The 26,338-nt window shown below is 62.9% G+C and overlaps 3 protein-coding genes across 10 annotated transcripts in view; 1 reads left to right on the forward strand and 2 right to left on the reverse strand.

The window, feature by feature from the left end:
- The first annotated feature begins 801 nt into the window (after positions 1-801).
- CDH15 (cadherin 15) lies at positions 802-6,851 on the forward strand. The gene is made up of 14 exons (XM_082320140.1): positions 802-884; positions 2,574-2,726; positions 2,886-3,041; positions 3,122-3,266; positions 3,354-3,514; positions 3,739-3,867; positions 3,986-4,171; positions 4,243-4,496; positions 4,637-4,779; positions 4,850-5,086; positions 5,158-5,397; positions 5,891-6,027; positions 6,109-6,264; positions 6,346-6,851. The coding sequence occupies exons 1-14, from the start codon at positions 834-836 to the stop codon at positions 6,541-6,543; spliced, it is 2,346 nt and encodes a 781-aa protein (XP_082176266.1). The 5' UTR covers positions 802-833; the 3' UTR covers positions 6,544-6,851.
- A 365-nt stretch (positions 6,852-7,216) lies between these two features.
- Positions 7,217-10,387, reverse strand: SLC22A31 (solute carrier family 22 member 31; the record flags this gene model as incomplete). The annotated part of the gene is made up of 9 exons (XM_082320168.1): positions 7,217-7,565; positions 7,662-7,773; positions 7,906-8,120; positions 8,191-8,299; positions 8,399-8,544; positions 8,885-9,053; positions 9,182-9,336; positions 9,419-9,522; positions 10,016-10,387. Coding segments are annotated over 9 exons (1,731 nt in total), but the record flags the coding sequence as incomplete, so codon positions are not given.
- A 3,560-nt stretch (positions 10,388-13,947) lies between these two features.
- The window catches only part of ANKRD11 (ankyrin repeat domain containing 11), a 158,474-nt gene continuing 146,083 nt past the window's right edge, over positions 13,948-26,338 (reverse strand). For all 8 annotated transcript variants that reach the window (XM_082320124.1, XM_082320119.1, XM_082320123.1 and 5 more), the window contains 5 exons: positions 18,799-25,529; positions 17,588-17,686; positions 17,338-17,481; positions 16,105-16,197; positions 13,948-15,180 (listed from right to left, as the gene is read on the reverse strand). In XM_082320124.1, the coding sequence (XP_082176250.1) occupies positions 14,995-15,180; positions 16,105-16,197; positions 17,338-17,481; positions 17,588-17,686; positions 18,799-25,529 (7,253 nt within the window). In that variant the 3' untranslated portion in view covers positions 13,948-14,994. The remainder of the gene's footprint in view (positions 15,181-16,104; positions 16,198-17,337; positions 17,482-17,587; positions 17,687-18,798; positions 25,530-26,338) is intronic.

Here is a 26,338-nt window from a genome sequence, read left to right on the forward strand (position 1 = left end):
GAGCGGCCCGGGGGTCGGGGGGCAGCACCGGGACCGGCCCCGGGAGCGGGACCAGCACCGGGACCGGCAGCTGGGGTCGGGGTGCAGCACCAGGAGCGGCACCGGGGGCCGGGGGGCAGCACCGGGACCGGCATCGGGGACCGGAGGCAACGGGGCCAGGGGCCTTTGCCGGGGCTCCAGGCGCAGCCCGGGGCCGCTCCGCCCCATGGGACCCCGCCGGGGCCGGGACACCGCGGGGCGCTGCCGTCCCTCGCCCGGGCCCGCACCGGCCCCGGCCCCGCCGCCAGCGCAAGCGGCACCGACACCGGGCGCGGCCGGGGGGCCCGGGGCGGGCTCGCCTCGACGGGGCGGAGCGGGGCGGGCAGAACCGGTGCCGGTGCCGGTCCCTGTCCCGGTGCCGGTGCCGGTGCCGGCCCGGGCGTGGCGGGGGCAGCGGGGCCGCCTCCCTCCCTCCCCTCCCGCCCCGTCGCGGCATCCCCGAGTCGCGCCCGGCGACAGCTGCCGCGTTCCCGCCCGCCCTCCCCCGCTGCCCGCGCACCCCCGGGCCCCCACCCCGGCCAGCGGGGACCCCCCCCCCCCCGCCCCGCTCCCCTCCGCAGCCCCCCGAGCCCCCCGGGCCCGGCCCGGCCCCCCCCGCCGCCCGCCCCGCCGGGGCCCCGCCGGGCAGGGGGTGCGGGCTCCGGGCCGGGGGGGCGGCGGGGACAGCTGCCCGGCCGGGGGGGCCCGGCCCGCTCGGCAGCACATGTGCTGTCACTCAGCCAGCCCCGCGGTTATTTTAGCTCGAGGCCGGCGAACGGCTCGGGGCTGGTGGCCGGACTGCGCCCCGCTTCACCATGGGCCCCCCGCTCCTCCTCGCCTGCCTGCTCGCCCCCCTCTGCGCTCGGGTAAGGGGCGCGGGGAGATGGGGAAGGGGTGCGGATGGGGATGGGGAACCCCCCGGCTCCGTGCCCCGGGAGGGTCGGCTGGGATGGGGAGCCCGGCTGCGGTGGCGGGGGGCAGCCGGACCCCAGACCCCGCGGAGGCATGTCCCTGGGGGTGGCGGGGATGGGGATGGGGGTGACGGGGGCTCGGTGACCCTCTTGGGGCATTTCCCACCCCACAGATGGCGGCGGCAAGGGGGGCCTGCGGCTCTGGCACACTGCCTGCGTTTGTGAAGCAGGAGATAGGATTTGGGGGAGGGTTAGGCACTCGGAACACCCTGCTCCCCCCTTTCCTATCCCAGCTGCGGTCCCAGACCCTTCTGCACCCCCCTGTCCATGCACGTTCCCCCAGAGCCCCTCACCGCGGTCTCAGGCCTGAGCCACATGGGGCTGTTGGGGTTCTGGCCTGGGCCCCACGACCGGGTGCTCAGGGCAGGGGAAGGAAAGGGGACCTGCAGGGCAGCCCCCCCCAGCAGCAGGGCCCCCATCGCACCCCACCACCCTCCCCATCCTCCCCGAGCTCCAGCAGCCTCCCAGGGAAGAGGGGGTCTCTCCTGGGGGGGGGGGGGGCAGAGGGGCAGCTGGAGGCTGCCGGCAGCTCCCCTCACAGCCTCGAAACAAGCCCCTTCTTTGCCCACCCCGTGGGACAGCAGGCAGCCCCCTCCCCTGCACCGCCCCGCACCGTCCCCGGGGCCCCCCAGCACAGCCATCCCCGCTGCCCCGCTCCCCGCCCCGGCAAGGCGCCCGCGCGGGGACCTGGGGCACCCCGGCACCCAGCAGCGCAGCCAGATGGGTGCAGATGTGGAGGGGTGCAGATGTGGGTGCGAGGCCTGGCGCTGCCCAGATGTGCTCCCTCCGCGGGGCCCAGGAGGAGGGTGAGCCCTGAGGAATGTGGCACAGAGCCGAGGGCTGGGGGGGCTGCGTGCAGCCCCACACCACAGCTCCCTGCCCCCCCAACCCCTGTCTCCCAGCCCCTACGCCTGCTCCCCACAGCTCTGGACCCCCCATGCCACCCCCCAATTCCCTGAGCCCCCAGCCCATTCGCTCATGGCCCCTAAACCCATCCTAGCCCCCCCAGCTCCCTGATCCCCACTGCAGCCCCCCCATGACTCCTTCTCCCCCGGTCTCCATTCCTAATCCCACCCTTCCCAGCTCCATCCCAGCCCCCCCAGCTCCCCGTTCCCCCCAGCACCCTGACTCTGTGCCCCGGCCGGACCACCCATGCAGCCTAAACTGATCCCTGACCCTTCGGCCCTCACTGCCACATCCATGCGGTGACGGTGACGGTGACGTGGGTGCTGCCAGCCCCGGGTAACCCCTTCGTCCCCACCGTAGGGGGGTCCCACGGGGCACAGTCCAGCCATGAGGTGGCCGTGCCACCACTGAGGTCGTTTGTGGGGCACCCCTTCCCGGCGATCCCAGTGGGACACCCATCACCATCACACCATGGTGTCAGGGGACATGAAGCTCCTGGGGGAGCTGGGTGGCCTCTCTGCTCCCCCAGACCCAACCCCATCAGGAGGTGCCAGCACCGTGCACCACAGCACCATGCACCCCGGCACCGTCCATCCCGGCACCGTCCATCCCGATGCCCCGGCATTGCACCCCACTCCGGAGGTTTCGGGGTCACCAGCAGCACTGCATCCCCCCCAGGGTGCCAGCGCAGCCCGGCCGGGTGCTGCAGCCCCGGGCAGCCCCCAGGCCTGGCAGCAGCACGAGGGTCCGCGGCGGGTGAAGAGGGCCTGGGTGATTCCCCCCATCAGCGTCTCGGAGAACCACAAGCGCATCCCCCACCTCCTGGTGCAGGTAGGCAGGGAGCCCCCCACCCTCTCTTCCAGGCGGTGGGGTGGGGGGCACCCCAAGAAGGGGACAGGGCATGGGGGGAGACTCAGGGCAGAGGGGGACACCCAGGCGGGGGACAGACCCCCAGCCCCGGGACCGCCAGCCCTGCTTTCCCCGGGGCAGATCAAGTCGGACAAGCAGCAGCCCGGGGGTGTGATCTACAGCATCAAGGGACCGGGGGTGGACGAGGAGCCCCTGGGCATCTTCTCCATCGACAAGTTCACCGGGAAGGTCTTCCTCAACGCCATGCTGGACCGGGAGGAGAACGACCGGTTCCGGGTAAGGATGCTGCCCCGCCGCCCGCGGCCCCCTCCCTGGCCCCCCAGCCGGGCCCTGACCCACCTGCTCCACGCCCGCAGCTGAAAGCCTTCGCGCTGGACCTGGGCGGCGTGACGCTGGAGGACCCCACCGACCTGGAGATCATCGTGGTGGACCAGAACGACAACCGGCCGCTCTTCCGGCAAGACGTCTTCACGGGGCACGTGGTGGAGGGGGCTGAGCCAGGTGGGTCCAGCCGGGGGGCCGGGGCTGGGGCAGGGGGCCAAGCCAGCCCCCACGCCGGCACCCACCGGGGCGCTGCTGCGGCTGCAGGGACCTGCGTGATGACGGCAGACGCTACCGACGCCGACGACCCCGACACGGACAACGCGGCGCTGCGGTACTCCATCCTGGAGCAGGGTGCCACCGGCATGTTCAGCATCAATGCCACCACCGGCGAGATCTGCACTGCGCGGCCGGGCCTCGACCGCGAGGTAGTGGGCATGGGGGGCGCGGGCGGCACCGGGGCGGCACCGGGGTGGCACCGGGGCGGCACCAGGACTGGGGGCAGCCGGAGACCTCCAGCTGGTGAAACCACAGCCCCAGCCGTGAGCAGACCCAGGCGTGGGGACAGGGTGGGTGGCCAGCAGCTTGGGGACCCCTGGGCTCCTGGGGGGGCTGGAGGGGCTCAGCACCGGCCCCCTCTCCTTCCCCGCAGACCGTGGGGGTGTACAACCTGACGGTGCAGGCAGCCGACATGTCCGGGGACGGGCTCACCACCACCGCCACGGCCGTCATCTACCTGGAGGACATCAACGACAACCCTCCCGAGTTCACCAAGGAGGAGGTAGCGGCCGGGGAGGGGTGAGGGGATGTGTGGGGGTCAGCGCGGTGGGAGCCGGACCCCCCCGGGGACAGCAGCATCCCAAGGGGGCAGACACCAGCCCCACGCTGCTCTCCCCCAGTTCTCCATGGAGGTGGAGGAGCAGGCGGCCGGCGTGGACGTGGGCAAGGTCTTCGTGCACGACAAGGACCTGGCCGGCTCACCCAACTGGCTGGCCAAATTCACCATCCTGGAGGGCGACCCCGAGGGCGCCTTTGCCATCCACACCGACCCCTACACCAACGACGGTGTGCTCTCCGTGGCCAAGGTGGGCACGGGGCAGCCGGGGGACCGCGGGGGGGTCCCATGGCTCGGCTGACCCGCGGCCCCTCTTGGCAGCCGCTGGACCATGAGGTGCGGGACCGCTTCGAGCTGACGGTGTCGGTGCAGAACGAGCGGCCGCTGGAGCCCGCGGCCCCTGCCAGCCCCCGGGCGCTGGCCACCGTGCGAGTGCGGGTGCGGGACGTGAACGAAGCGCCTGTCTTCCGCGAGAACCCGCGGCGGGTCAGCGTGCTGGAGGGGGCCCCCCCCGGCACCCCCGTCACCACCTACACCGCCAGCGACCCCGACACCCGCCAGCTCCAGACCCTCACGTGAGTCCCAGGCCACCGCTTTCAGCACCCGGTCCCCTTGCATCACCTCCCAGCACCCACCACATCCGGGCTCCCGCGTTCGCAGCCTGCGGCGGGTGTTTCGGGGGGGTGATGGCACGCACCCCTCCCTGCGCCCACAGCTACGCGCTGCTCTACGACCCGGCGGACTGGCTGCAGCTGGACCCCCACTCCGGCACCGTCCGCACCAAGCGGGAGCTGCTGCACCCCTCCGCCTTCATGCAGGGTGGCTGGTACATCGCCCTGGTCCTCGCCCGCGATGACGGTGAGCGGCCCCCCCGCCATGGCCCCCCTGCCTGCCGTCCCCCCCTGACCCCGCTGCTCTGTGCCCCCAGCCGAGCCCCCGCTCTCCGCCACCGGCACCCTCTCCATCGAGATCCTGGAGGTGAACGACCACGCGCCCCTGCTGCAGCCCCCGGCCGGGGTGGTCTGCGGGCGGCCGGGCCGCGGGGGGAGCCTGCTCCTGGGGGCCACGGACGATGACCGGCCCCCCCACGCTGCCCCCTTCCACTTCCAGCTCAGCCCCCAACACCCCCAGCTCACCCGCAACTGGAGCATCACCCGCTTCAACGGTGAGGGCCGGCCGGGGCGGGGGGCTGCGTGGAGCTGGGGGGTCCCCGCTCACCCCCTGCCCCTCCCGCAGTGACCCACGCCGTGCTGGCCGTGCTGGCGGAGCTGCCTGCGGGGCCCTACTCGCTCCCGCTGCTGCTCCGGGACTCGGGGACCCCCCCGCAGGAGCGGCAGCAGCTGCTGAACCTCTCGGTGTGCCACTGCGGCCGGGATGGCACCTGCGAGGACGGTGTCCTGGCCGCCGCCACCGCCGGGGCCGGCATCACCCTCGGGGCCCTCATGATCATCCTCGGCAGCAGCATCCTCTTCCTGCGTGAGTGAGACCCCCCACCCATCCTCATCCTCACCCCCACCCCCGCCAGCCCCTCCGTCCTGCCTGCAGCCAGCACCCCGGCCCCGTGCCATACCCCGCCGTGCCGGTCCTGGCCACCCATCCCGAACCCCCCCAGCACGCTCCGTCACCTTGTCCCCCACCCGTCACCCCAGCCTGGCCCAGGACACCCCATCCTCTCCCTGCTCCTGTCCCCCATCATCCCAGCCTGGTCCCAGCCACCCCGTCCAGTCCCTACCCATGACCCCCAACACCCCACCCCAGCAACCCCTTCTCACCCCTACCAAGACCCCCCCACCCATTTCCCTCCCCACCCCATCACCCTCCGCACCCCAAATCCCTACCTGCAGCCCCATCCCACTGTCCCAGCCCCACCAGCTGCGTCCCAACCCAACCAGCACCTCCATCGCCCCGTGTCCCACCGTGCCCGTCCCCCCGTCCCCCCGCCCGGCGCCCACCCGCCCTCTGCCCGCAGTGCTGGCGGGGCTGGGGGCGGCGCGGGCGCGTGGACGCCGGCGGGCTCTGCGCAAGGGGCTGCTGCAGCGCTCGCAGGACAACATGCGTGACAACATCCTCAACTACGACGAGCAGGGCGGGGGCGAGGAGGACCAGGTGAGCGGGACCCGGGGTGTGAGGGGGCCCAGGCGGGGTCTGTCCCAGCCCCGCACCCCTGACCCCCTCCCGTCCCCGCAGGACGCATACGACATCAACCAGCTCCGGCACCCCGAGCTCTTCCAACCCCGGGCCAAGCCGCCGGTGCGCAGGGACGCCCCGCTCAGCTCCGCCAGCCCCCCGGCCCCCCGCAAGCTGCCCAGCAGCCCCTCCGACATCGAGGACTTCATCAACGAGGTGGGGACGGGGCCCGGCGCCCCCCTTGCCCCCGGCTCCCCCATCCCCAGTGGGGCTGACGGTGTCCCCCTGTCCCCGCAGGGGCTGGAGGCGGCCGACAGCGACCCCAGCGTCCCCCCCTACGACACGGCCCTCATCTACGACTACGAGGGCTCGGGCTCCGTCGCCAGCCCCCTCAGCTCCATCGTCTCCAGCCTGACGGACGAGGACCAGGACTACGACTACCTGAGCGAGTGGGGGCCGCGCTTCCGGCGCCTGGCCGACCTCTACGGGCAGTAACGGGGAGCGGGGGGCAGCGGGGGGCTTGCACCCGCGTCTGCACGAGATGCCCAGATGCGGCGGCTTTGCACAAGACGCCCGGCTGCAGGGGCTTTGCGCACGCGTGCGCACCAGGCACCCAGATGCAGGGGCTTTGCACGCGCGTGTGCACCAAGAGAGACCTCAGCGCAGGGGTTTGCACGCCCGCACACCCGCAGCCCCCGCGCCCAGCGAAGCCCAGGAAGGCGGAGGCCGTGCGCAGGGGCAGCCCTGGGGGATGACGCCCTGGGGAAAGACCCTGCAGAGCCGGGGGGGAGAGGAGCCCCCCGGCTCCCCCCATAATAAAGACCCCAGAGAAGGGGGCCGGTGGCAGGGGCGCCGTGGGGGGCCCCCCACCACGCCAGCCACCCGTAGAAACAAGGCACTTTTATTGGCAGCCTGCGAGCACCCGCCGCGAACACCCCGGGGGGCATCACCCCCGCCCCAGGACTCCCAGCACAGCTCCTCCTGGGGCAGGATCCGGCCCCGCCGTGGGGTGGGTGCGCTGCCCGCCCCAGCCCAGCTATCAGACACGTCCCGGGTGCGCCCCGCCGCCCCCACAAGCACCCACGGATGGGGGTGCCGGTGCTCCGTGGGGGTCCTGGCACTGCGCTCAGCCCCCCCCAGCAGCAGGGAGACCCTGGGGAGGGCACGGCTACGTCTCACGGGGGGCGGGCGGGGAGCCCAGCATCCTTTTGGTGGAGGCGGCGAGGCGGGAGTAGTCGTGGGGGATGCCGTGGGGGGCGAGCAGGGGCAGGTGGTCCTCACAGGGGGGCCGGCGGAAAAGGGGGGGCCGGCGCTGGCTCTCGCCGTCCTGCAGGGACTGGGGCAGGCTGCGGCCCTGGCTCTCCGGCAGCAGCATGATGCTGAGGACGGCGAGGATGGCGAAGGAGGCGAACACCACGTGGTGCAGGAAGAAGCCGCGGCTGTTGGGGATGGCGGTGATGGGGGCGGCCGCCTTGCCCACGAAGCTGGCCCCCACGACCAGGCCCAGCCCAGCACCCCTGCGGGGGAAAGGCGCTCAGAGGGGGCCCGGGGGACCCTGCCCGGGTGCCCCCCACCCGAGCGTGGCACGGCGGGGGTGGCAGCTCCCCCCTTACCTGACCACGGTGGGGAGGACCTCGCTGGCGAAGAAGATGCTGAGCATGGTGACGGCGTGGGAGGCGGTGATGCCCACCACGGACAGGGTCAGGACGATGAGGTCCAGCAAGTCTGTTGTGTGGGGGGAAAGCACCATCAGGGGTCAAATCCTGCACGCAAACTCCCCCACGCATCCTGTTCCCACCCCCGGCTGGGGGCCGCATCCCACCGCAGCGAGGGCGGGGGTCCCCTGCCCACCCTTACACTGGGTGAGGGCCAGCAGCAGGAGGGAGGAGATGCCGGTGAGGACGGTGCAGAGCAGGAGGACGGCGCGGCGCCCGAAGCGCTCGGCCGTCAGGCAGACGAAGAGGCAGGCGGCCGCCTCGGTGCCCACCAGCACGAAGTAGGAGGAGAAGAAGCGGGGCAGGTGGGGGGCCAGGTTGCGGGTGAAGCAGTGGCGGATGCCAGAGCCGATGAACCTGCGGGAGAGCGGGGTGAGGGGGCTGCGAGCGGGACTCCCTCCCTGCCGCCGCCTCCCCGCCTGCTCACGCCGCGAAGCCGAGGATGACGCCGTTCTTCCAGATGACCCTGGTGCCGAAGATCTCGCAGACGGCGTGGTACTGGGGCTGCGGGGACCCCTCAGACAGGGACTCCAGCTCTGCCAGGACAGGGGGACCCGGGTTAGAGCCGGCACCGTCCCACCACCCCTGGCACCGCAGGTTTGGGGAGGGGGCCTTGGGCAGCCCCTGCCACGCACCCGCGAGGAGGCTCTCCTGGTGGCAGGAGCCGTCGTCGGAGCCGTGGCCGCTGCTTTCGGCCAGCGCCTGCAGGGTCTTCCTGGCCCTCTCCAGCTGCCGTGTGGCCAGCAGCCAGCGCGGCGACTCCAGCAGCAGCGCCGGGCACCTGGGGTGCGAGCATCGGTGTCACGGTGCTCCGCAGGGGCCTGGCCCCCCTCCAGCACTGACCCTCCCTTCCCGGCTTCAAAGCGACACTGCCCAGAAACCCTCAACTGCAAACCCGAGCAAACATTTACCCAAGGCGGAGGGGTCTCCACACTCCACCTGGAGAGCCCCGGCCAGCCTTTGATCCCCACCGTGGCCCCGGGCAGGGCGTACCGGGCCGGGGTGCTGCCCGGGCGCTCCCCGAGCACGGCGCGGTGCCAGCCCCGGGCACGGCTCAGCCCCGCCGCGGGTGGCAGCCCCCAGCTCCGGGCATGCAGCCCCCGGCCCGGGGGGGTCCTTACCAGCAGCAGGCAGCCAGCAGAGCCAGGATCATGGTGACGGCACCCTGCAGCACCCGCCAGTCGCGGCACAGCATGGCCAGCCCTGGCAGCAGCAGCTCCCCGGCGATCCAGAAGAAGCCGGCCACCATCGTCACCCCCAGCCGGTGCGGGGGGTCACACAGCTCCAGCCCTGGCGGGGGGGGGGGGGCGAGGGGCGCACCGTGGGTGCCACGGCCGTGGGGCAGCCTGCACCTCGGAGCGTCCTGCACCCCGGCGCGTCCTGGGTCCCCACGCCACCGCAGACCCCCGCCGACTCACGTGCCACGTAGAGGGAGAGGAAGGCTCCCGCCAGCACTGCCCCGAAGAGCAGCCGCGCGACCAGGACCATGACGAAGTCCACGGCCAGCGCCACGCCGAGGCCCAGGGGCACCGCCAGCACCAGGGACGCCACGAAGGCGGGCCGGCGGCCGAACCTGCGGGGAGACGGGCCTTGAGCAAGGCCGGGCACGGTGCCCCCATGCCCGCGGGGGGCCGCCCCGGGGACCCCCCGGTTACCTGTCGCAGGCCATGCCGGCGGCGACGCTGCCCAGCGTCCAGCCCAGCAAGTGCGTGGTCTGCTCCAGGGGCACCTTCCAGCGCGAGGCGCACACCAGGTCCCACTGCGGGTGGGGGGACGTGGCAGGGACACCTCCGCATGGGCGTCCCAGCAGACCCCCCGCCGCCGCCCGCAGGGCTGGGACGGACGGGTCAGAGCCCCAGGAGTTGCCTGGGGGGCTTCTGGCCAGACCCCACCCCACAAGCAGAACTGTGGGGCTGGATGCGGAGGAACGGTGCTGAGAGCCCTTAGGGCTCTGTGTCCCCCCCCGACACCCCTTCCCCACAGCCCCTCCACGGGGTCTCCCACCAGGACCCCCGGTCCCCTCCAAGCAAACCCCCTCTCCCCCCTGCTGCTCCCCCTGCACATCCAGGGCTTTCCCACGGGACCCTTGCTGGGACCCCAGCTTGCCCCCCCCCAGGCCCCCCCTCCCAGCCACCCACCCCCATAGCCTCCCCCCAGGGACCCTGCACCCAGGGCACCCCCCCAGGACCCCAAGACCCCCCCTCCCTCCTCCAGCCTCCCCCGCCCCCGGCGCCCCCCCCAGCCCCCTCCACCTGGGTGACGAGGTTGGAGCGGAGGCCGGCGGCGGGCAGGCTGTAGTGCCAGCCGCGGGTGCAGGGGCCGGTGCCGTTGGGCCGGGCGCTGCCGGTGCCGGTGCCGGTGCCGGTGCCGGTGGCGGTGGCGGTGCCGGCGGGGCGGTAGCGGTAGAGCTGGCAGGGGCTCCAGCCGCCGCGGAGGCGCGGGATGGCGGCGCGGAGCAGCGCGGCCCCCGCCAGGCGCCGCAGCGGCGGCGGCAGGAGCGCGGCGTCGGGGCGGCAGCGGTGCGGGGGCTCCGCGCCCAGCGCCCACCCCAGCGCCCACCCCAGCGCCAGCGCCGCGCACGGCGCCCACCCCGCCGCCGCCCGCAGGCCCCGCGGACGCGACCCCCCCCCCGCCCGCCGCCATCGCCATCATCATCATCATCATCATCATCACCGTCAATCCCCCGCCGCCGCCGGGGATCGCTCGGGACCGGGGCGGGCAGGCGGGGGCGGCACCGGAGCGGACCCTGCCCCCGCGGGGGCCGCCCCGCCCCGGCTCTGCCCTCCTGAGGCGCCGGGCCCCCCCCGACCGGTCCGGCCGCTCAGGCCCAGTCCAGCCCCCAGGCCCCGTTCGCCCCCCCCCAAACCCGGTTCGGCCCCCCCCAGCCCCGGGTCGGTCCCCCCCCAGCCCAGTTCGCACCCACCAAGCCCAGTTCGCCCTCCCCCCCCAGCCCAGTCCTCACCCATCAAGCCCAGTTTGCCCCCACCAAGCCCAGTTCATCCCCCCAAACCCGGATCGGATCAGCCCCCCCAGCCCCGGTTCGGTCCCCCCAGCCCAGTTCGCCCGCCCCAGCCCAGTTCACACCCACCAAGCCCAGTTTGCCCCCCCAACTAGCCCAGTTTGCCTCACCCAGCCCAGTTCGCCCTCCCAAGCCCAGTTTGGCCCCTGCCCAGTTTGCCCTCCCAGCCCAGTTCACCCCCCCAGCCCAGTTTGCACCCACCAAGCCCAGTTCGGCCCCCCCCAGCCTAGTTCACACCCACCAAACCCAGTTTGCCCCCCCAGCCCCGGTTTGGTCCCCCCAGCCCAGTTCAGCCCCAGCCCAGTTCACCCTCCCCAGCCCCAGTTCAGTCCCTCCAGCCCAGTTTGCCCCCCCCAGCCCAGTTCACCCCCCCCAGCCCAGTTCGCCCCCCCCAGCCTTGTCCGCCTCCCCCAGCCCAGTTCACCCCACCCAGCCCCAGTTCAGTCCCTCCAGCCCAGTTAGCCTCCCCCAGCCCAGTCTGTCCCCCCCCAGCCCAGTTCGCCCCCCTCTCCATGGTGCTCCAGGCCAAGGCACCCTCTTGGCACGGGGGGACCCCAGGGTCCGGGTGGTGCCGGGGGTCCCAGGGGTGCAGCCAGAACCCCCGGGATCCCCCCAAATGCACCCGGGTCCCCCTAAACCTCAAAGGGGGCCGGGGGGGCCTGACCCCCCCCGGGAAAGGGAACTGGGAACTCGCACCCGACACCGCGGTGAGCCCGTGGGAAGAACCAGCGCAGCAGCCCAGTTGCAAACAAGCTTTTTTTTTTTTCCTTTGCTTTTTAAAATTTATTTCCAAACACGACCTCTGAGGGAGAAGAGCAGCGCTCTGGACGTGCGACGGCAGAAAAATCACATCTGCGGTCGCTTTTTGCCTCCCCCCGCGGGAAGTCGTACCGCCGCAAGGCCGGGGCTGCCGTGCCCGGCACCGCGTACGCCAACGACGGCGTAAAAAAGCCATGGGTGCGTTACAGCCCGGGCAGCCTCACCGCTGCTCGGCCCGCGCGCCGCCACGCCAGTCTGACCAGCACCCGGAGAAGGTGGGACCCGGGGGGTGCCTGCACCCGCGGACGTGGCCGGGAGGAAAACTTACTCCGGCAGGCTCCCGAGCCTCCCAGCGCTGGGGTCAGAAGAGAGTACGGGACTTTTCTTGCTTTACACGGCTAATTAAAGGTCCCTCCGTGCTTACAGAGATTAATTTACGGTTATTTAACAAAAGAAAGAGCAGATGAGTTAAAAAGTGTTACTGGGGGCCGCTTTCTTGTGCTCTGTCAAAAGAAACGCCCGGAGCGGACGCAGCCCCTGCGCTGGCGCCGCTCGCCCACCCCGGCCCGGCAGCCCTGGGCAAGGACGGGGGGAAAAACCGCTCTGGCTCCGGCCGGGGCACGGCCGCTGTGGCAAACGGCCCGTCCTGCGGTGAGCCCCGGTCCCCGCCGATGCTGCTGGTCCGGCAACGGGCCCCGGTGCCACGGCAGGCGCTGGGGTCGGGCAGGGGAGGGCAGGACCTCTTACGAAGCCGCAGCGACGCGGTGGAGCGAAACCCTCGAGGTCCCCGGCTCAAGGACTGTGGAAAATTCCTCAACCGGCTGCAAAGCTGGCGGCAGCGAGGGGGGAGCCGGGTGCGGAGGTGTCGGTGTCCCGGGGGGACGGCTGGGGACTCGTGCGGCTGCCCCGAAGCCGGCAGCGTGAGCCTGTGCTGCCTGCGCCCCGCTGAGGGCTCGGCGCTCCACGTTAGGGTTGGACTCGATGATCTTAAAGGTCTTTTCCAACCGAAACGATTCCGTGGTTCTGCGCTCCCAGACCTCCTCGGCTGCCGAGCATCGCGCGCACGGGGCTGCCTGGGCTGAGCAAGAGCCGGCGCCGCCGAACGAGGCTGAAAAGAGTCTTGGATTCAGCGAGTCCCCTCGGTCCCCCTCCGGTTCCAGCGGAGGAAGAGGAGCCAAATCGTAACCTCCCGGCTTCCAAAAGCAGCAGCTGAGACATTGAACCAGCACGTGCACCCGGCAAGACCGAACAGAAACAGCAGGAGAACCGGGCGCGGGCAGCGGGCGTCCGTGGGGGCCAGCCCCTCGCCCCGGCCGCGCCAGCGCGGGCAGCCGGGCTCCCTGCCTGCCGGGAAAGGTCGGGCAGCACGTGCAAGCAAGGCAGAGGGGTCTCGGGAGAGGCACTTGAATCCGTCTGCAGCCACATTCCCTGCGAGCTTGTGCTTGAGGATCGACGTTGCCAACGGCATTAAGCGCGGGCTGGGTTACGGCTCTGCCAAGGGCTGCGCGGCCAATGCAATCCCCTGCAGAAGAGGCCGCGGTGCCGGCACCCAACCCAAAAGCAAGTCAGGCATCGCCAAACCGGTGGCTCCTTCCCACCACGGAGCAGCTCCAGCGGAGACCAGCCCTGCGAACCCACGCTGGGGGCCGAGCGCAGCATGGCGCAACTCCTCCTGCCAGACCCAGGCACGATCTTTCCACGGGATTAGAGGCTTCTCTGCTCTCCGCATGGGTGCCAGCACCGGGGCCAGTCCCAGCAGGTCCGGGCTCCCACCGGGCGCTATGTGAGCCAAGGCCTCCATCGGCCGAGCCCGCCGGGCTGGCAGCAGCACCCTGCTAGCTCAATCTAGGTTTTGCAGCTCAGATTAGCAATTTGAGGCAGGCTGGTGCTTGCAAACAAGGCAGCTGGGCTCCACTCGTCCTCCTCCAAGCTCTGCAGCCCCAAAAGGCCAGCTCCTCGGCTCGCAGCCGCTACGGCTACACGGGGTCGGTAAGACTCGCCAGCCCGAGCCCAGGCGTCATTTGTCACGTTGCTCCGTGCCCCCGCTGGCAAGCGGCACGGGGGGCTCCCCCTCTCCCCGTGGTCCACCCCACCGCAACCGGCCGCACGGCCGCGGGGTCGGCACGGCCGCAGGGCTTCCGATTCCACCGAACGCAAAAGGGCAGGGGAAGGAGGAGAAAAACGACGCGGTGTTAAAAAACAGCTCGGCATCCGGAGATCTCCGCAGCACGGACCGCGGGCTGGGCTACCCGTGCGTACCTGCGCGCGTCAGACGGGCTTCCAAGTAATGCGACACGACGCCTCGGCCCTCGTTTTTTCCTTGACAGGGAAAGCGCTGCCTAGGGTGAACTATAGATACAAAGATAATTTTAATTAATTTATTTATTTCTTTACACATAACTGAAAGTGATGTTACAGTACATAAGTTATTTACAACTGTGCAGTAATGTGTTGCAAAATAAATTATCTAGAAGGCAGCAAAAGTACATTGTTAATGTATATAAAAACTGTACAGCTTTATGGGATACAATTTTTCTTTATATGAGTATTGGCTCTGTAGTGTTTTCAAGTTATGTTCTCAGAAAGAGAAACGAAATGCCCAAGATTAAAGGAAAAAATATATAAACCACATGGATTTTACTCCATTAAAAACACAGTTGGCAAAGTCCTTTCTCTGCATCGCCGTTACCCCGCCCGCCGCTGGCCGTGCCGCCCCGGCGCACGGTGCGGAGGCGGCTCCTCCGCTCTTCCGAAACGGCGGCGAGCGGCTGCTGCGGGGCGCCGCGGGCGCACCCCGCCTCCGCAGCCCCGAGCCGTCCACACCTTCAGAGCCGCGTCTGCCCAACTTGGACGCTGTCTTTTTTGTTTCTAATCGTGGTTTGTTTGTTTGTTTTTTTTTTTTCTTTTTTTCTTTTTTTTTGTTTTCAGACATACCCAGGATGGAACGAGAAACTCAAACACCCCCCCCTCCCCCCATGGTTTCCTACTGCAGCTTCTCCGAGAGGAGATCCGCGACCGGTGGAAAATAGAGAGCTGGAAATCACGGTGTTCACAAGTACATGAATCACGTGGTTGCTGGCCCCGCTCAGCAGCTTCTGCAACACGCAAATGGTGTCCTTGGCCTCCTCCCTCCACGCCTCTGCCAGTCTCTTGGCCGGTGAGTGCTCGCTGCCCGCGCAGACCGGCTGCCTCCCTGCCGCGGCAGCCGGTTGGAAAGGAGATGCGCCCCGGCCCGCTGCCCGGCGAGCTGCCGTCAGTCCGGAAGCGAGGGACGCGTTGTGAAGAAAGTGCAATTTTTTTTCTTATTGTTTTGTTTTCTGCCGATAGCTGCTTCCTCCTCCTCTGACCAGGGATTCATCAGCAAGCGGTAAGGGTGAATGTGAGCTCGACCGCCCGACCTCGGAGGGCTCCCGTCCTTGCCAGTTTTCAGTGATGTCTCCTGGTTTTGAACTGTCATGCCGGCAAGAGCACAAAGTCATCGTTCACGTCGACCATTGGCACATAGAACGAGGGCACCTCGTTCACGCAGAGGGATTTGTGCCCCGCGGGGTCCAGCTCCTGCACCTTCAGCTGCCACTCCATCCTTTGCACTGCGTTCAAGGCAGCAGCTTCGTGTTGCTGTCGCATGAGCAGGCATGTCTGGATCGGGGGGAAAAAAACCAAGCGGAGATGAGGGGTGAGCGGGAGAGGGTGGGAAAGGCTCCGGCTGCCCGTCCCACCCGGCAAAGGCAGGGGACCTGCAGCCATCGCGGTGGACAGAGCAGCAAAGGGAGCGAGGGATGCCACAGGCATCCTTGCGGGAAGGAATCCTGGATTTGGGACGCCTGCTGAGCCCAATTCCAGCAGGAGCAGGGGCAAGCCCAAAAGGGCCTCGTGGGGTGGCTTTTAAAGGCTCGTAAGCACTCAAGAGCACCGACCCCGCTGGCGACAGCCTCGGCAGACAGTCCCCGTCAGCGGCCCTCGGCTGCCCGAGAGCAGGGTCCTGCTCCCTTTGCAGGAGCTGCCAGCTCCCTCCGTGTCACCAGCCGAAAGCACGATCGTCCTTGCTCCCTCCCTGCCACGCCAGTTTGCCACCCAGAGCTCCGCAGAGCACTCTGCAAATCACCGCGCGGGCTCCCGCCACCTTGAAGCTTGCCATAGGTTTTGAGCTTGCTGCAGCATGTGTTGCTGGCGAAGAGCAGGCCCCAAGGGTTTAACCGACCGAGAAAGCTCCAGACCATATGGCACGAAGCAGCGTAACAGCCGGCCAGCCAACCCTCAGCAGAACGCGTCTCCCTTCCCCCTTTTTGGAACCAGCAGAGGCAACCGCGCTCCCGTAGCCCCTGCAGAGGCTCCCACCTCTCTGCCGTGCCCTGCACGGAAGCGTCCCCCATCAGGTAAGGCGCCCAGGCCGCCTCGGGACACCGGCTCCCAGCAGATTTTTGGAAAGCACAAAGGCAGCTTCCAGGCTACAGCAACAGCCGGGACCCCTCTCGGGGAAACCCGCCCTGGAAGAGGCAGAGCAGCAGGATCCGCTGCTGCCCACGCGCCGCGGCGGCAGCCCGCGGCACCCGTGCCTCTCACCTTCATCCGATCGTACTTGTCATCCACGTCTTGCAACCAGGAAATGAACTGTCGCGCGTTGAAACGGTCTCTGACCGATTTGTTTTCGTCTCCCTAAGCAGAAGACAGCAAAAGGGAATTACATGGTAATTTTTCTTTTTTTTTTTTTCTCTAACTTTAAGCAGTCACGGCTCTAACAGGCCATATTCAAACCTCTCTTAGGGCACACACTCATCAGAAACAAGAAAAGCGCCTGCAGGGAGGGAGAAGAGACCACGCTGCTCCCAGCTGCTCTTGCAGCCCTTTGCCAGGGGCTTCAGCCTCAAGCAGAGATGCACACACGCACGCCTGCACCCGCTGCCCATTTTTGCTCGCTTGGAGGAGAATCCGGCGGTGCCAGCCCGTCACAGCACCCGCACCTCTCCGCCTCCTTCAATGCAGGCCCAAGATCGTAACGTCTTCGCTGCAGGAGCACAGACACTGGGCTGGGAAATGCCGAGGGATAAATCAAGGCTCCTGGATCAATGCGCCAGGTCACCAATAAATGCCAGGATCCTGTCCCTGCACAGGACCCCTCCTGCAATGCAGCAGCGTTGCTTCCCCGAGCAGCCGGCGGCTGCGGCGCGCGGGCTGCAGAGGGTGCTGGTGGGATGGCTCAGGACCACCGCAGCCGCACGGCCGCCGGCTGCAGAAACCGGACACGATTCCCCCTTCTCCGGCACGGAACGACATGAAATCGAAAGAAGAAACGACGGCTTTTTGTGGGCTGTGAGACAGAGTCTGGCTCTTTCAAAGCCACTATTCAGACACAATCAATGCAACGGCTCTCTCCCCTTCCTTCGACAGGAAAAGCCGTCCTGGGGTGTAGTAAAATAAACCTTTCAAGTGCGCAGATGATCGTGATCAAGAAGAAAGGCAGAGGGTCCTGAGACTCACTGATAAACGCCAGTCATCTCTGCTCCTAAAGAGACACGATGCTCCCCGCGTCCCCGTGTTCCCGGATGTTATTTCCTTCCCCGGGACGCACGCGGGGCATCCCAGAACATGCCGCACCAGAAACCGAGTCAGATTAGGGAACCCGGGCACGTGCCGGGGAGGGCTCCTGCAGGATGCCCTGCATCTCTGTGCCGTGTGGGTGACATTAGTAACTCCTGCCTCCACCCCTCCCTCCCGCCATCCAGAAAAGCACCGTCTCCCTCGGGGTCTTGCGCAGCACCTCTCAGATGCTTCTTCACCACCGAGACAGGCACTGACCTGATTTTCTAGAGGCATGTTATAGACCTCGGAGTCCAGCAGCATGGTGCAGGCACTGAAGGGCACAGCCTGGTTGGCAATAGTCCTTGCTGCCCGACAATGCACTCTCAAAATCTCCTGCTCGCAGGAGACGATGAGCTTCTCCTGAGGAAGAGCAAACGAAGCAGTGAGCGTGGCAGCCTCGGTTTCCCCAGCAGAGGGAATTCGGGACCTCTTCCCCAGCAGGAGTTTCCCCGGTGCGCTCCCTTACCCGCTCTATGCTGTGCTGGAGCCGCAGCTTCCCCCGGACGGCTTCCTGCTGCTTGAAGAGCTCCTTCAGAGGCTCCGCGAGCGACGGCGGCGGGGCGATCTGCGGGCACACGACAGCGGGGGGTTAGAGCCAGCAATGCTGCTGGGTGCGCAGCTCGCCGGAGGAGATAGCCTGCCTATTTCCTCAGCAGGCAGGCGGCAAAGGACAAGGTCCTGCCAGTGCTCAGACCACAGCGAGGGGTGAGACAACAAGGCAAGAGGCGTCCAGTGCCGAGAGACGAGCTCAGCCTGCAGAACCAGAGCCTCAATCACCCCACGTGCTGCAAGGGCAGTTTGTAAAGGGGCCTGAGCGAAGGGCGCCCGCGTCCCCATCTGTCCTGCGCTTTCCTGGGGAGCGAGGCGCTCCTCAAGCACAGCCCACGTTGCCGAACAGAGGAGCAGGCGGCTCTGGGTTAGGCTAGGAAGGAACAAGCAGATGTGAACACGGGCTACAACCGCTGCGGCGCTGGGGCGAAGCGCGCATTAACTCAGGTAAGCAGTAACTCATGCAGGGGCTACGCTGCAACAGAAATACCCGCAGACCGGGGTATTTCAGCCCGCATGCAGCAGGGAACAAAGCCTGATGTGGCCGGTCGTATCGACCCTCCTCCCCCAGGCTGGATCCCGGATTTACTGCCTGCAGCGCTAAGTTTATTGATGCGTTTGTATTAGCAAGTCCATTCATGCAGCGCAGCAGTGAAACGCAGATCCCGCTGCCAAGGAGCGAGTGCTACCGGCAAATCAAATATCAGAGCCTGGGAAAATGAAGGCAGGAGTTAAGAGCCCCCTTTTCCCTACAGTCTTCTAGGTTCGTTATCCGATTACTATACTGCTTGTAAAAGCAGTTTTGCCTTCCAGCCTCAAGTCCAGTGGATTCATACAAACTTGCTCTAAAGCCTGAACAAATCTCAGGCTCCTAAGCACAGCTCAAGGTCTTCTCTGCAAAAATACAGCATCTCAGAGGATGCACTTATCACGCGGCCACCCACTTACCGAGGCTTAGATTTGCTGGCATGAGCACGTTCTAAAAGCAGGCTAAAGCCACGGCTGGGGCAGCATCGGCATTGCCAGAGCGCTCGCGGTGCAGAGGGGACAATCTGGCTGTGCTGGCAGCAGCAAGGGAGGGGACAGTCCCTGACGCTACGGTTTAAAGAGAGAAGGTGCCTGACTCACCACTGGAATATGGAGCTTGCTTAGAGGCTTGCCATCCAACAGGTAGGAGCCCGTATAGGTGACGTACTCAGCGTAGCACTGCGGAGCTTGGGGAGTGATGTAGCAGAGGATTTTCCGCTTCTCTTCGATCTTTTTCCTGATCTGGAGGTACTCAAAGTAGGGGTTGGACCTGTCACTGTGATAAGGTTCAATGTCGTCCAGTTTTATAGCATCTACGATAGCTGCCAGTGTTTGCTGTATCATCTCCCTCGTCTGCTGGGTGGACGTGTTGATCTGCTGCTGCAGCTGCTGGTTGGAGCGCTGGAACCGGCGCTTGCGCGGGTGCTGAGCCTGGGAATCGTCCTCCTCCGTAATGCGGCCTTTGGCACGTGTGGCGGGCGCAGAAACGGGAGGAAATTCCTTCTCAGAAGAGGCGGCGTTCTGCTTGTTTTGGTTGGCGAGCATCTGAGCCCGGTTCCTGGTAATCCGCTGAGGAATCTCTTCTATTTTGGGCGGTTTGGGAGCTTCTGCTACTGGTTTTTGTACTGGTTCAACGATTTCTGCTTGAGCGTTGCCCGGAGGTGCATCTGCCTGGGAGGAAGGGACTTGGCTCCCACCGCGTGCCGCGGCAGCCTCCTGTGAAACGCCGCCCTCGGCGGTGGCCGCGGGTGGAGGACAGGTCTGGGAGCTGCTCTCTGCCACCCCACCAGAAGACGACAGGTCTTCGTGCACGGCCTCCGTCTCTTTGCTCTCCGCCTGAGCAGACTCGGATGGGGTCTGCTGGAAAACCTGTGCTTCCGAGTCCTCCGCTCCTTTTTCCTCAGCTACGTTCAGCGCTTCTGAGGTGGCTTCTTGCGCAGCCACTTCTGGTTTCTGCTCCTCTGCTTGCGGCTCCGTCTCCACAGGCAGGACCGCAGTTGCCTGGCTGGCTGGCGGCTCCTCCGGCTCACCGGACGCTATTACGGACGCGCTCGCTTTAATGATCCCAGCGCTTGTTTCCGAAGCCGCCGCCGGGCTTTCTTCTACCGCTTCTGCCTCCGTCATCTCCGTCTCTGCAACATCCTTCGGTTGGAGCGGCAGCTCCGGTAGCGAGAAGGGGCCAAGGTCCAAGTCATCTTCTGTGTTGGTGAAGGGATCAGGCCACGTTACCGCCTCCTCCGTATTTGCAGGCGCAGCGTTATTGTTTTCCAAATAGTTGTTTTCTGGCGCGCTAACAACTTCGGCCTGAGGTTCTGCTGGCATACAAGGGGGCTCTGGAGGTATCTCAGGTGCTTCTTCTGGAAGAGGCTTGCAGTTATTGAAGAACGTGTCTAACCTAGTAGGGGACATGTACGGAGCTTGCTCTTCGGCATTCGCTATTTCTCCTGGAACTGCTTCCTCAGCATCCTCCTTGACTTCATTGAGCCCCGGTTCAGACACTGACAGAGGGTAAGATATGGGAGAAACGGGGTAGGAAGTATCTGTGGGAATGAAGGCTACCGGTGTAGGATGAATCGGCTCTAGGGAACAGAGCGGAGGTTTAGGGGACTCGGGAAACCTCTGGGGAGATTTCATCAGAAGCTCTGAGCCCATGGACCAGCTGACAGAGTGCTCTGCCGGGTTACCCATCAGGCTGGGAGGAATGGCGGTGTCAGGGTTTCTGGAAGGAGGGTTATCCCAGTCTATATTGTTTTGTTCTGGCATACCCGAACTAAAATGGTTTTCTTCGATGGGTGGTAAGTAGGTAGATTCTGGCGGCATAATGGAGGCGGTAGCTTGCTGCTCTTCCGTGGTATCCAAGGGCATGCCGAGGTCAGGGGGAAGAGCACTTTCTACCGAAGGAGCCAGCAATTCATCTCTGTGCGAAGGGGAGGATTTGGCTTGTAAACCAGAAAAGACACTTTCAGGCGACTGGGCGACTCCGCTGACAGCTCCTGGTGCACAGTGCAAAGCCTCCACTTTTGGTGATGAAACCCCATAATCTGGTGAGTAATAGCCAGGAGATAAACACTGGAACTTCTCAGCGGGAACAGAAGGAAGGGGAACTTTCTCCTCCATTAAATGCTGCACTGGAGAGTCATAATTTGATGTTGCCGGGACGCTTTGCTGTCTGAAAAATTTATCTCCGACGCTGAATTCTTCTTCGGGTGCCCTTCTGATATCGACCGAGATGGAACGATACAGGTTTGTGGAGGGTATGGTACGAGTCGGGGTCTGGCTGGGGTTCTCGGGGAGCCCGCTGGACACATTCGCGTATCTGTCGAAGAAGGATGGAGAACAGGCGTTCATGGACATCGTGGATATGGGCAGCGAGTGCTGCGAGTCCGCGCATTCGAACATCAGGTCCGTGTAGTCTTCGTTGCTGCACGAAGGAGTCCTGGGCGTCTGCATCACCTCCTCGTAGCTTGGACAAGAGACGACGGATGCTGGGGTCGGGACTCCCGTCGGCCGGTTCTGATCCGGCCTGGGAGACGCCGGGAGGATCTCCTTCAGCTGAGGACCCGTTATCCAGTCCTTGGAGTCTGTCCCAACAGCAGGCTGTGCCTTGTTTTCCGGTGACAGTATAGGAGTCAGTGGACCCAGTTCTTTAAGTTTCTTGTCCTTGAGCTGAGTATCCAGCGTTAACGGCTTCTTTGTCGCCAGATCCAGACTCCTCTTGCGCACATCCTCCGAGCTTTTAAGTTTGTCCTTTAATTTGGGGTCTCCGGACCTGTGCCTCATTTTCTCCATCTGCTTCATTCTCTCTTTGTGCCTTTTGTGGCGCTCCTCGATTTCCAGGTCTTTCTGGCTCAGCATCCTCTCAAAGCTGGTCATCATCAAATCACCGTCTCCCAGCAGCTTCTCCCTTGGCCTGGTATCCTTCTTGCTGCTGTCTTTGGAAAGGGTTATTTTTTCATTCCCATTGCTTATTTTTATTGACTCCGATTTGTCTTTCTCTTGGTTCTCCTTGAGCTTCTCCTTCAGTTTGGTTTCGCTGAATTTGAGGTTGTCCTCCTTGGATTTATCTTTAAAGGTTGTGACTTGAGGACTGTCCTTCTCTTTAAGCGTTGACTTTGGCTCGTCTTTGTGATGTTTAAAGAAACCATCTGCATGTTTGTCTCTGTGCTTTTCCTTTTCCTCCTTCCATTTTTCCTTGTGTTTATCTCGCTTCTTTTTCTCTTTAACTGTGCTGATGGCGCTGGAACCGTAAGTCTTTTCTTTTTCCGCCTTCTTTGACAGCTCTCTTTCAGAATCATTTTTATCTTTCTTTTCAGAAAATAAGTAATCAATGCTTTTCTCTGGTTCCTCATCAGCCTCTGCCTTCATGTTGTAGGAAGTGCTAAAAGCCTCCCCATCCACAGAGAAATCTTTTTCATAATGAGCGGAATCCTTTCTGCTGCTGGAGTCTTTGAATTCTTCTGTTTTTTCCTTTTTCTCTGTCTTCTCCTTCTTTGCTTTTTCTTTCTCGTGACTTTTCTTCGACGAAGACGAGGAATGTCTGTGCCTCTCCTTCTCCTTGAGTTTGTCCTGCAAGCAGGGTAAAGGGAGAGAGTCCTTAAACTTTTCTTCAGCGGCATCAGTAAGAGAGAGGTTAGAAGACTCAAAGAGGCTGGTCAGTCCTGGCTCTTGCCCTCTGTCTGTGAAGCTGTCAGAAGAGATCTCGCTGATTTTGTCGTTGGAGTCATCTCTATAGTCATTCAGAGCCTCCTCCTCCAATTTCTCCAGCAGGCTCTTCTCCGACTCCCCTCCCTTCGAAGACTTCTTCTCTTTGGAATGCTCTTTATCCGGCTTCTCCTTATGCTTGCTTTTCACCTTGTCGTCATTGGCATGCTTCTTTTCAACCTTTTCCGGGAGCTTTTGCTTGTTTTTCTTCTCTTGAGTGGAATCTATGGACGTTCTGTCTTTCCTGTCCTTGTACTTCTCGGTAGAGTCTTTCTCTTTCTTCTCTTTGTGTTTTTCAAAGGAACTCTTCTCCTTCTTCTCTTTTCCCCCTTCCGATGTTCCTTTGTCCTTTTTCTTCTCCTTGGAGTCCTTATCTTTCTGCTTCTCTCCCGAATGTTGCCGGTCGGAGGAGTACTTGCGGTGCTTGTCGGGGTACAGCTCCTTCTCAGCACCCGCGCCGTCGTCCTTCTCCTGCAGACTCTCCAGCCGATGCATTTCGCTCCCCGCGGAGTCACCGACTTTGAACCCAGCCAAGCTGTAATCATCCCTCTCGTCTTCGCTTTCATCCGTGAAGATGTCTGCAATGCTGTACCAGCTCTTCTCCTTGCCTTTCTTCTCATCCTTTTTCTCGGAGAAGTCCTCCCGATCCGCAGAGAAGTTTTTCTCTTTCTTCTCTTTAACCTGCTCGAAAGAACTCTTCCTTTCTTTGTCTTTGCTGTGCAGGTCTTTGTATTTCTCTTTAGTTTCTTTCTTCTCTTTAAAACTCTTGTCTAGTTCTTTGTCTTTCAGGATTTTCTCAGGAGCGGCTTTTTCGTTTTTCTCCTTGTCACCTTCTTTGGATTTTTCCTTGTATTTTTCTGGCTTCACCTTTTCTTTTTTTTCTTTATCGGGAGCATCCTTCTTCTCCTTTTCCTTCCCAGAATGGTGCCTCTCCCAACTCTCCAGAGTTTTACCGCTGAATTCGGCGTCAGACTTATCCTTGAAGAACGTTTCGCAGCCGTATTCTTTAAAGTCATCTCGATAGGGCTCCTCCTGCTTCGTCTTGGTATCTTTTCGATCTTTAGAGCCATCGGAGGAATCTTTTCTGTCCTTGGTGGTTTCGCCTGTATCTTTTTCTTTCCTCTCCTTGACGCTCTCTGCAGAATCCTTCCTTTTCTTATCCTTTTCAGGCAAATAACTGGGAGTAATTTTGTGTCTGTCCGTTTGGTCCTTTTTCTTCTCGGAGCTTTTGTCCACATAGTCCCTCTCTTTCTTCTTTAAGAAAGCGTCCTTTTCATTACGTTTCTCGTTGTAGTCCTTCTTCTCTTTCGTTTTATTTTCCTTTTTCTTGTCTTTAATTTCCTCTTTCACGGGTTCTATGATTAGTTTTGCCACGGTGTCATTTTTAATCTCCCTGAAATCTGTTACTGGAGAATCCCAGCTGTCTTCACCTTTGAAATCGAAGGACGAATCAGAAGACAAGTCTGAAAACCACCGCTCTTGCTGATCGTCCGAAAGGCTGAACTTCGTGTCCTCGCTTTCGGGAAATTGGGTTTTGTTATTAAACTCATCAAACCCAGACTCGTCCCTGTAAAGTTTCTCTTTTTTGCATTTTTCTTTCTCTTCCTTGAAGGGTTTTTCTTTCTCTAGTTTAGAAACCTTCTCCTCCTTCAGCTCATTCTTCTTTTCAGATTTTGACTGCTTGTCCTTCGACTTCTTCTTTCTCTCCTCCTTGTGTATTCTCGGCTTCTCCTCTTTGGGAGACTTCTCCTTTACGGGTTTCTCTTTTTCTGATTTACTTAATCCTTCTCTGAAGGATTTGCTCATGTCTTTACTACCATCTTTGACTTTTCTTAACTTCTCCTCTTTCGAGGATTTTCCAGTCTCATCTTTAAACAACCAGTCCTTCTCCTCCGCTTTACCTTTGGGGAGCTTTTCCTCCTTCTTACTGTGTTCTCGCTCATGCTTTAACACTTTCAATTTGTTTTCGACTGGATTTTCTGTCTCTACTATCAAGCCTTTCTCAGGCTTTTGTTTAGAGTCCTCAAACTCAAAAGAAAACGTTTTGATTATTTTAATGTCTTGGCTGATGGGACACTGCCCCTTCTCCTTGTTTTTATGTTTGTGTTTTGTTTTATGCTTTTTAACCACCTTCCCCTCCTTGTCCAGCTTTGGAATTGCTCCATCCACATTGCTATGGAATGAATTCTTTTTCTCAGAAACAGTGTTGTGTGGGGTGTTTTTCTTTTTGTGCTCTGGCTTCTTCCTGACTGGCTTTAGCGACTCTAAGCTCGAGTCCTCGGACGAGTAGTCTGACTCGCTCGTCAGCCTCGTCCTGGTGGAGTCCGATAAGGAACTGACATCTGACCAAGCTGGAGAAGATATGGTTTTCCAATTGTCCGTCCTCCAGTGCTTGGAGTGCTGTTCTGTAAGATTAGGATTATGTTTCTGGGACGCTAAACTCCCATGAGAAGAGGTCGATGAGGCAGACAGAGAGTTAAACAAGGAGGATTCCTTTAGCACTAGCCTGGAGTCCTTTACACAGCTAGAGCTCTGAAGAGAGTCTCTATCATCCTCCTCACTCTCCACGTTTTCACTCTCTGATTCAGAGGAACAAAATTTGTCATTTTTTTTGCCAAACCGAACCTCCTTGCTTTTCGTCTCCTTCTTCCGCTTCTTTTTTACTTTGCTTTTCTCCTTCTGCGGCTTTGTGCTGGCGGGCTCCCGAATCTTGCTGCTGGGCAATATCGAGTGGGTCGAAAGTCGCAGCTTCTCCCCCGTCCCCACAGCAACGCTGGTCTCCTCCTCGTCCGAGCTGTCCGACAGGATGCGGTGGGCAGCTTTCTTTGGTGTAATTGTGTTATTTTTAGTATACGTTTTCACTTCCATTTTGGGTATGGAAATGAAACTGTTTGCTTTAGTCTCTTTTCTGTAATCCTTTTTCAGCAAATGTTTGTCATCGACTGGCGGGACCCGGTCCTGCTCATCGTCCTCATCAAATTCATACTCATCCTTCACCGGGGTGATGGTTTTGGGGGGTTCCTGGGCCTTGGGCTTGTGCTTCAAACCCTTCTCAAACTCTGAGTCTGTGTTATTGCCATCAACAGAGCTGGAGGGAGCGAAGGAAGGGGCATCCTCCTCTTCTGAGGTCTCTGCAGAGAGAGAACAACAAGGCGTTAAGGGCTGCGAGGGGCTTCGGGGGGGGGAACATCATCAGTCTGCTGCAGACGGGAACGCCTGCAAACGGCCCTGCTGCCCCTGTGCCTCACCCAGCCTTTGCTAAGTTTGCAGCTGCAAGCTCGCCACGCCAGGCTGGGAGATCTTTTAGAACGGGATAGCTACCCAGTCTCAAACCTGCACAGGGTGCTCCTCAAAACAACATCCAGGGTCTATCAAGAGAAAAACTTTATAACAGGGTTATGACTGCAAACAGCATAGGTCAAGACTCCCCGTAGGACTGAAACTCTAATTAGCGCTAATTAAAACCTGCAGCGCGTCCCACCTGGCACGGCCACAACGGTGGCACTCGCGGGACGGCTCTAGCAGGGCGCTCTGCCGAGGGACAGCCCGGGAGCACGAACCCAAACGTCAGCACCGGTACAGCCGAGCGCCGTGCCCCCTGACCGGGGAGGGATGGGAATACACGGCGTGCGCGCAAACCTCCTCCTCTCTACGCACAAGCCAGAATATCACCCACATTTCAAAGGTAAGACATCCATTTACCTGCAATTGGCTTCCAATCCTACATCTCGATTGCACCAGGCAAGTGATCTCAGCGTAGGCTTCCAGGGCAAACAGCTAGAGCTCCCGGAGCTACAGGCTGGCAGTTATGTTGTCTGAATTTGGGTTACAGCTACAGACGGACTCCTGACCGTGGCAGCAGCGTGCAGATATTCTGACAAGAGTCTAACTTCACTGTCCTCTTAATGTCTCTGTATTAACAGACAGCTGCAGGCCACAA

This window comes from Platalea leucorodia (assembly GCF_965183815.1).
Source record: "Platalea leucorodia genome assembly, chromosome: 8".
NCBI lineage: Eukaryota > Metazoa > Chordata > Aves > Pelecaniformes > Threskiornithidae > Platalea > Platalea leucorodia.

Bases quoted from the DNA above. Each gene is read 5' to 3' on its own strand.
- CDH15 (XM_082320140.1), top strand. From the start codon at position 834: ATGGGCCCCCCGCTCCTCCTCGCCTGCCTGCTCGCCCCCCTCTGCGCT. The intron at 3,515-3,738 runs GTAGTGGGCATG...CCTTCCCCGCAG, and splicing joins GGCCGGGCCTCGACCGCGAG to ACCGTGGGGGTGTACAACCT. The intron at 4,497-4,636 runs GTGAGTCCCAGG...CTGCGCCCACAG, and splicing joins CGCCAGCTCCAGACCCTCAC to CTACGCGCTGCTCTACGACC.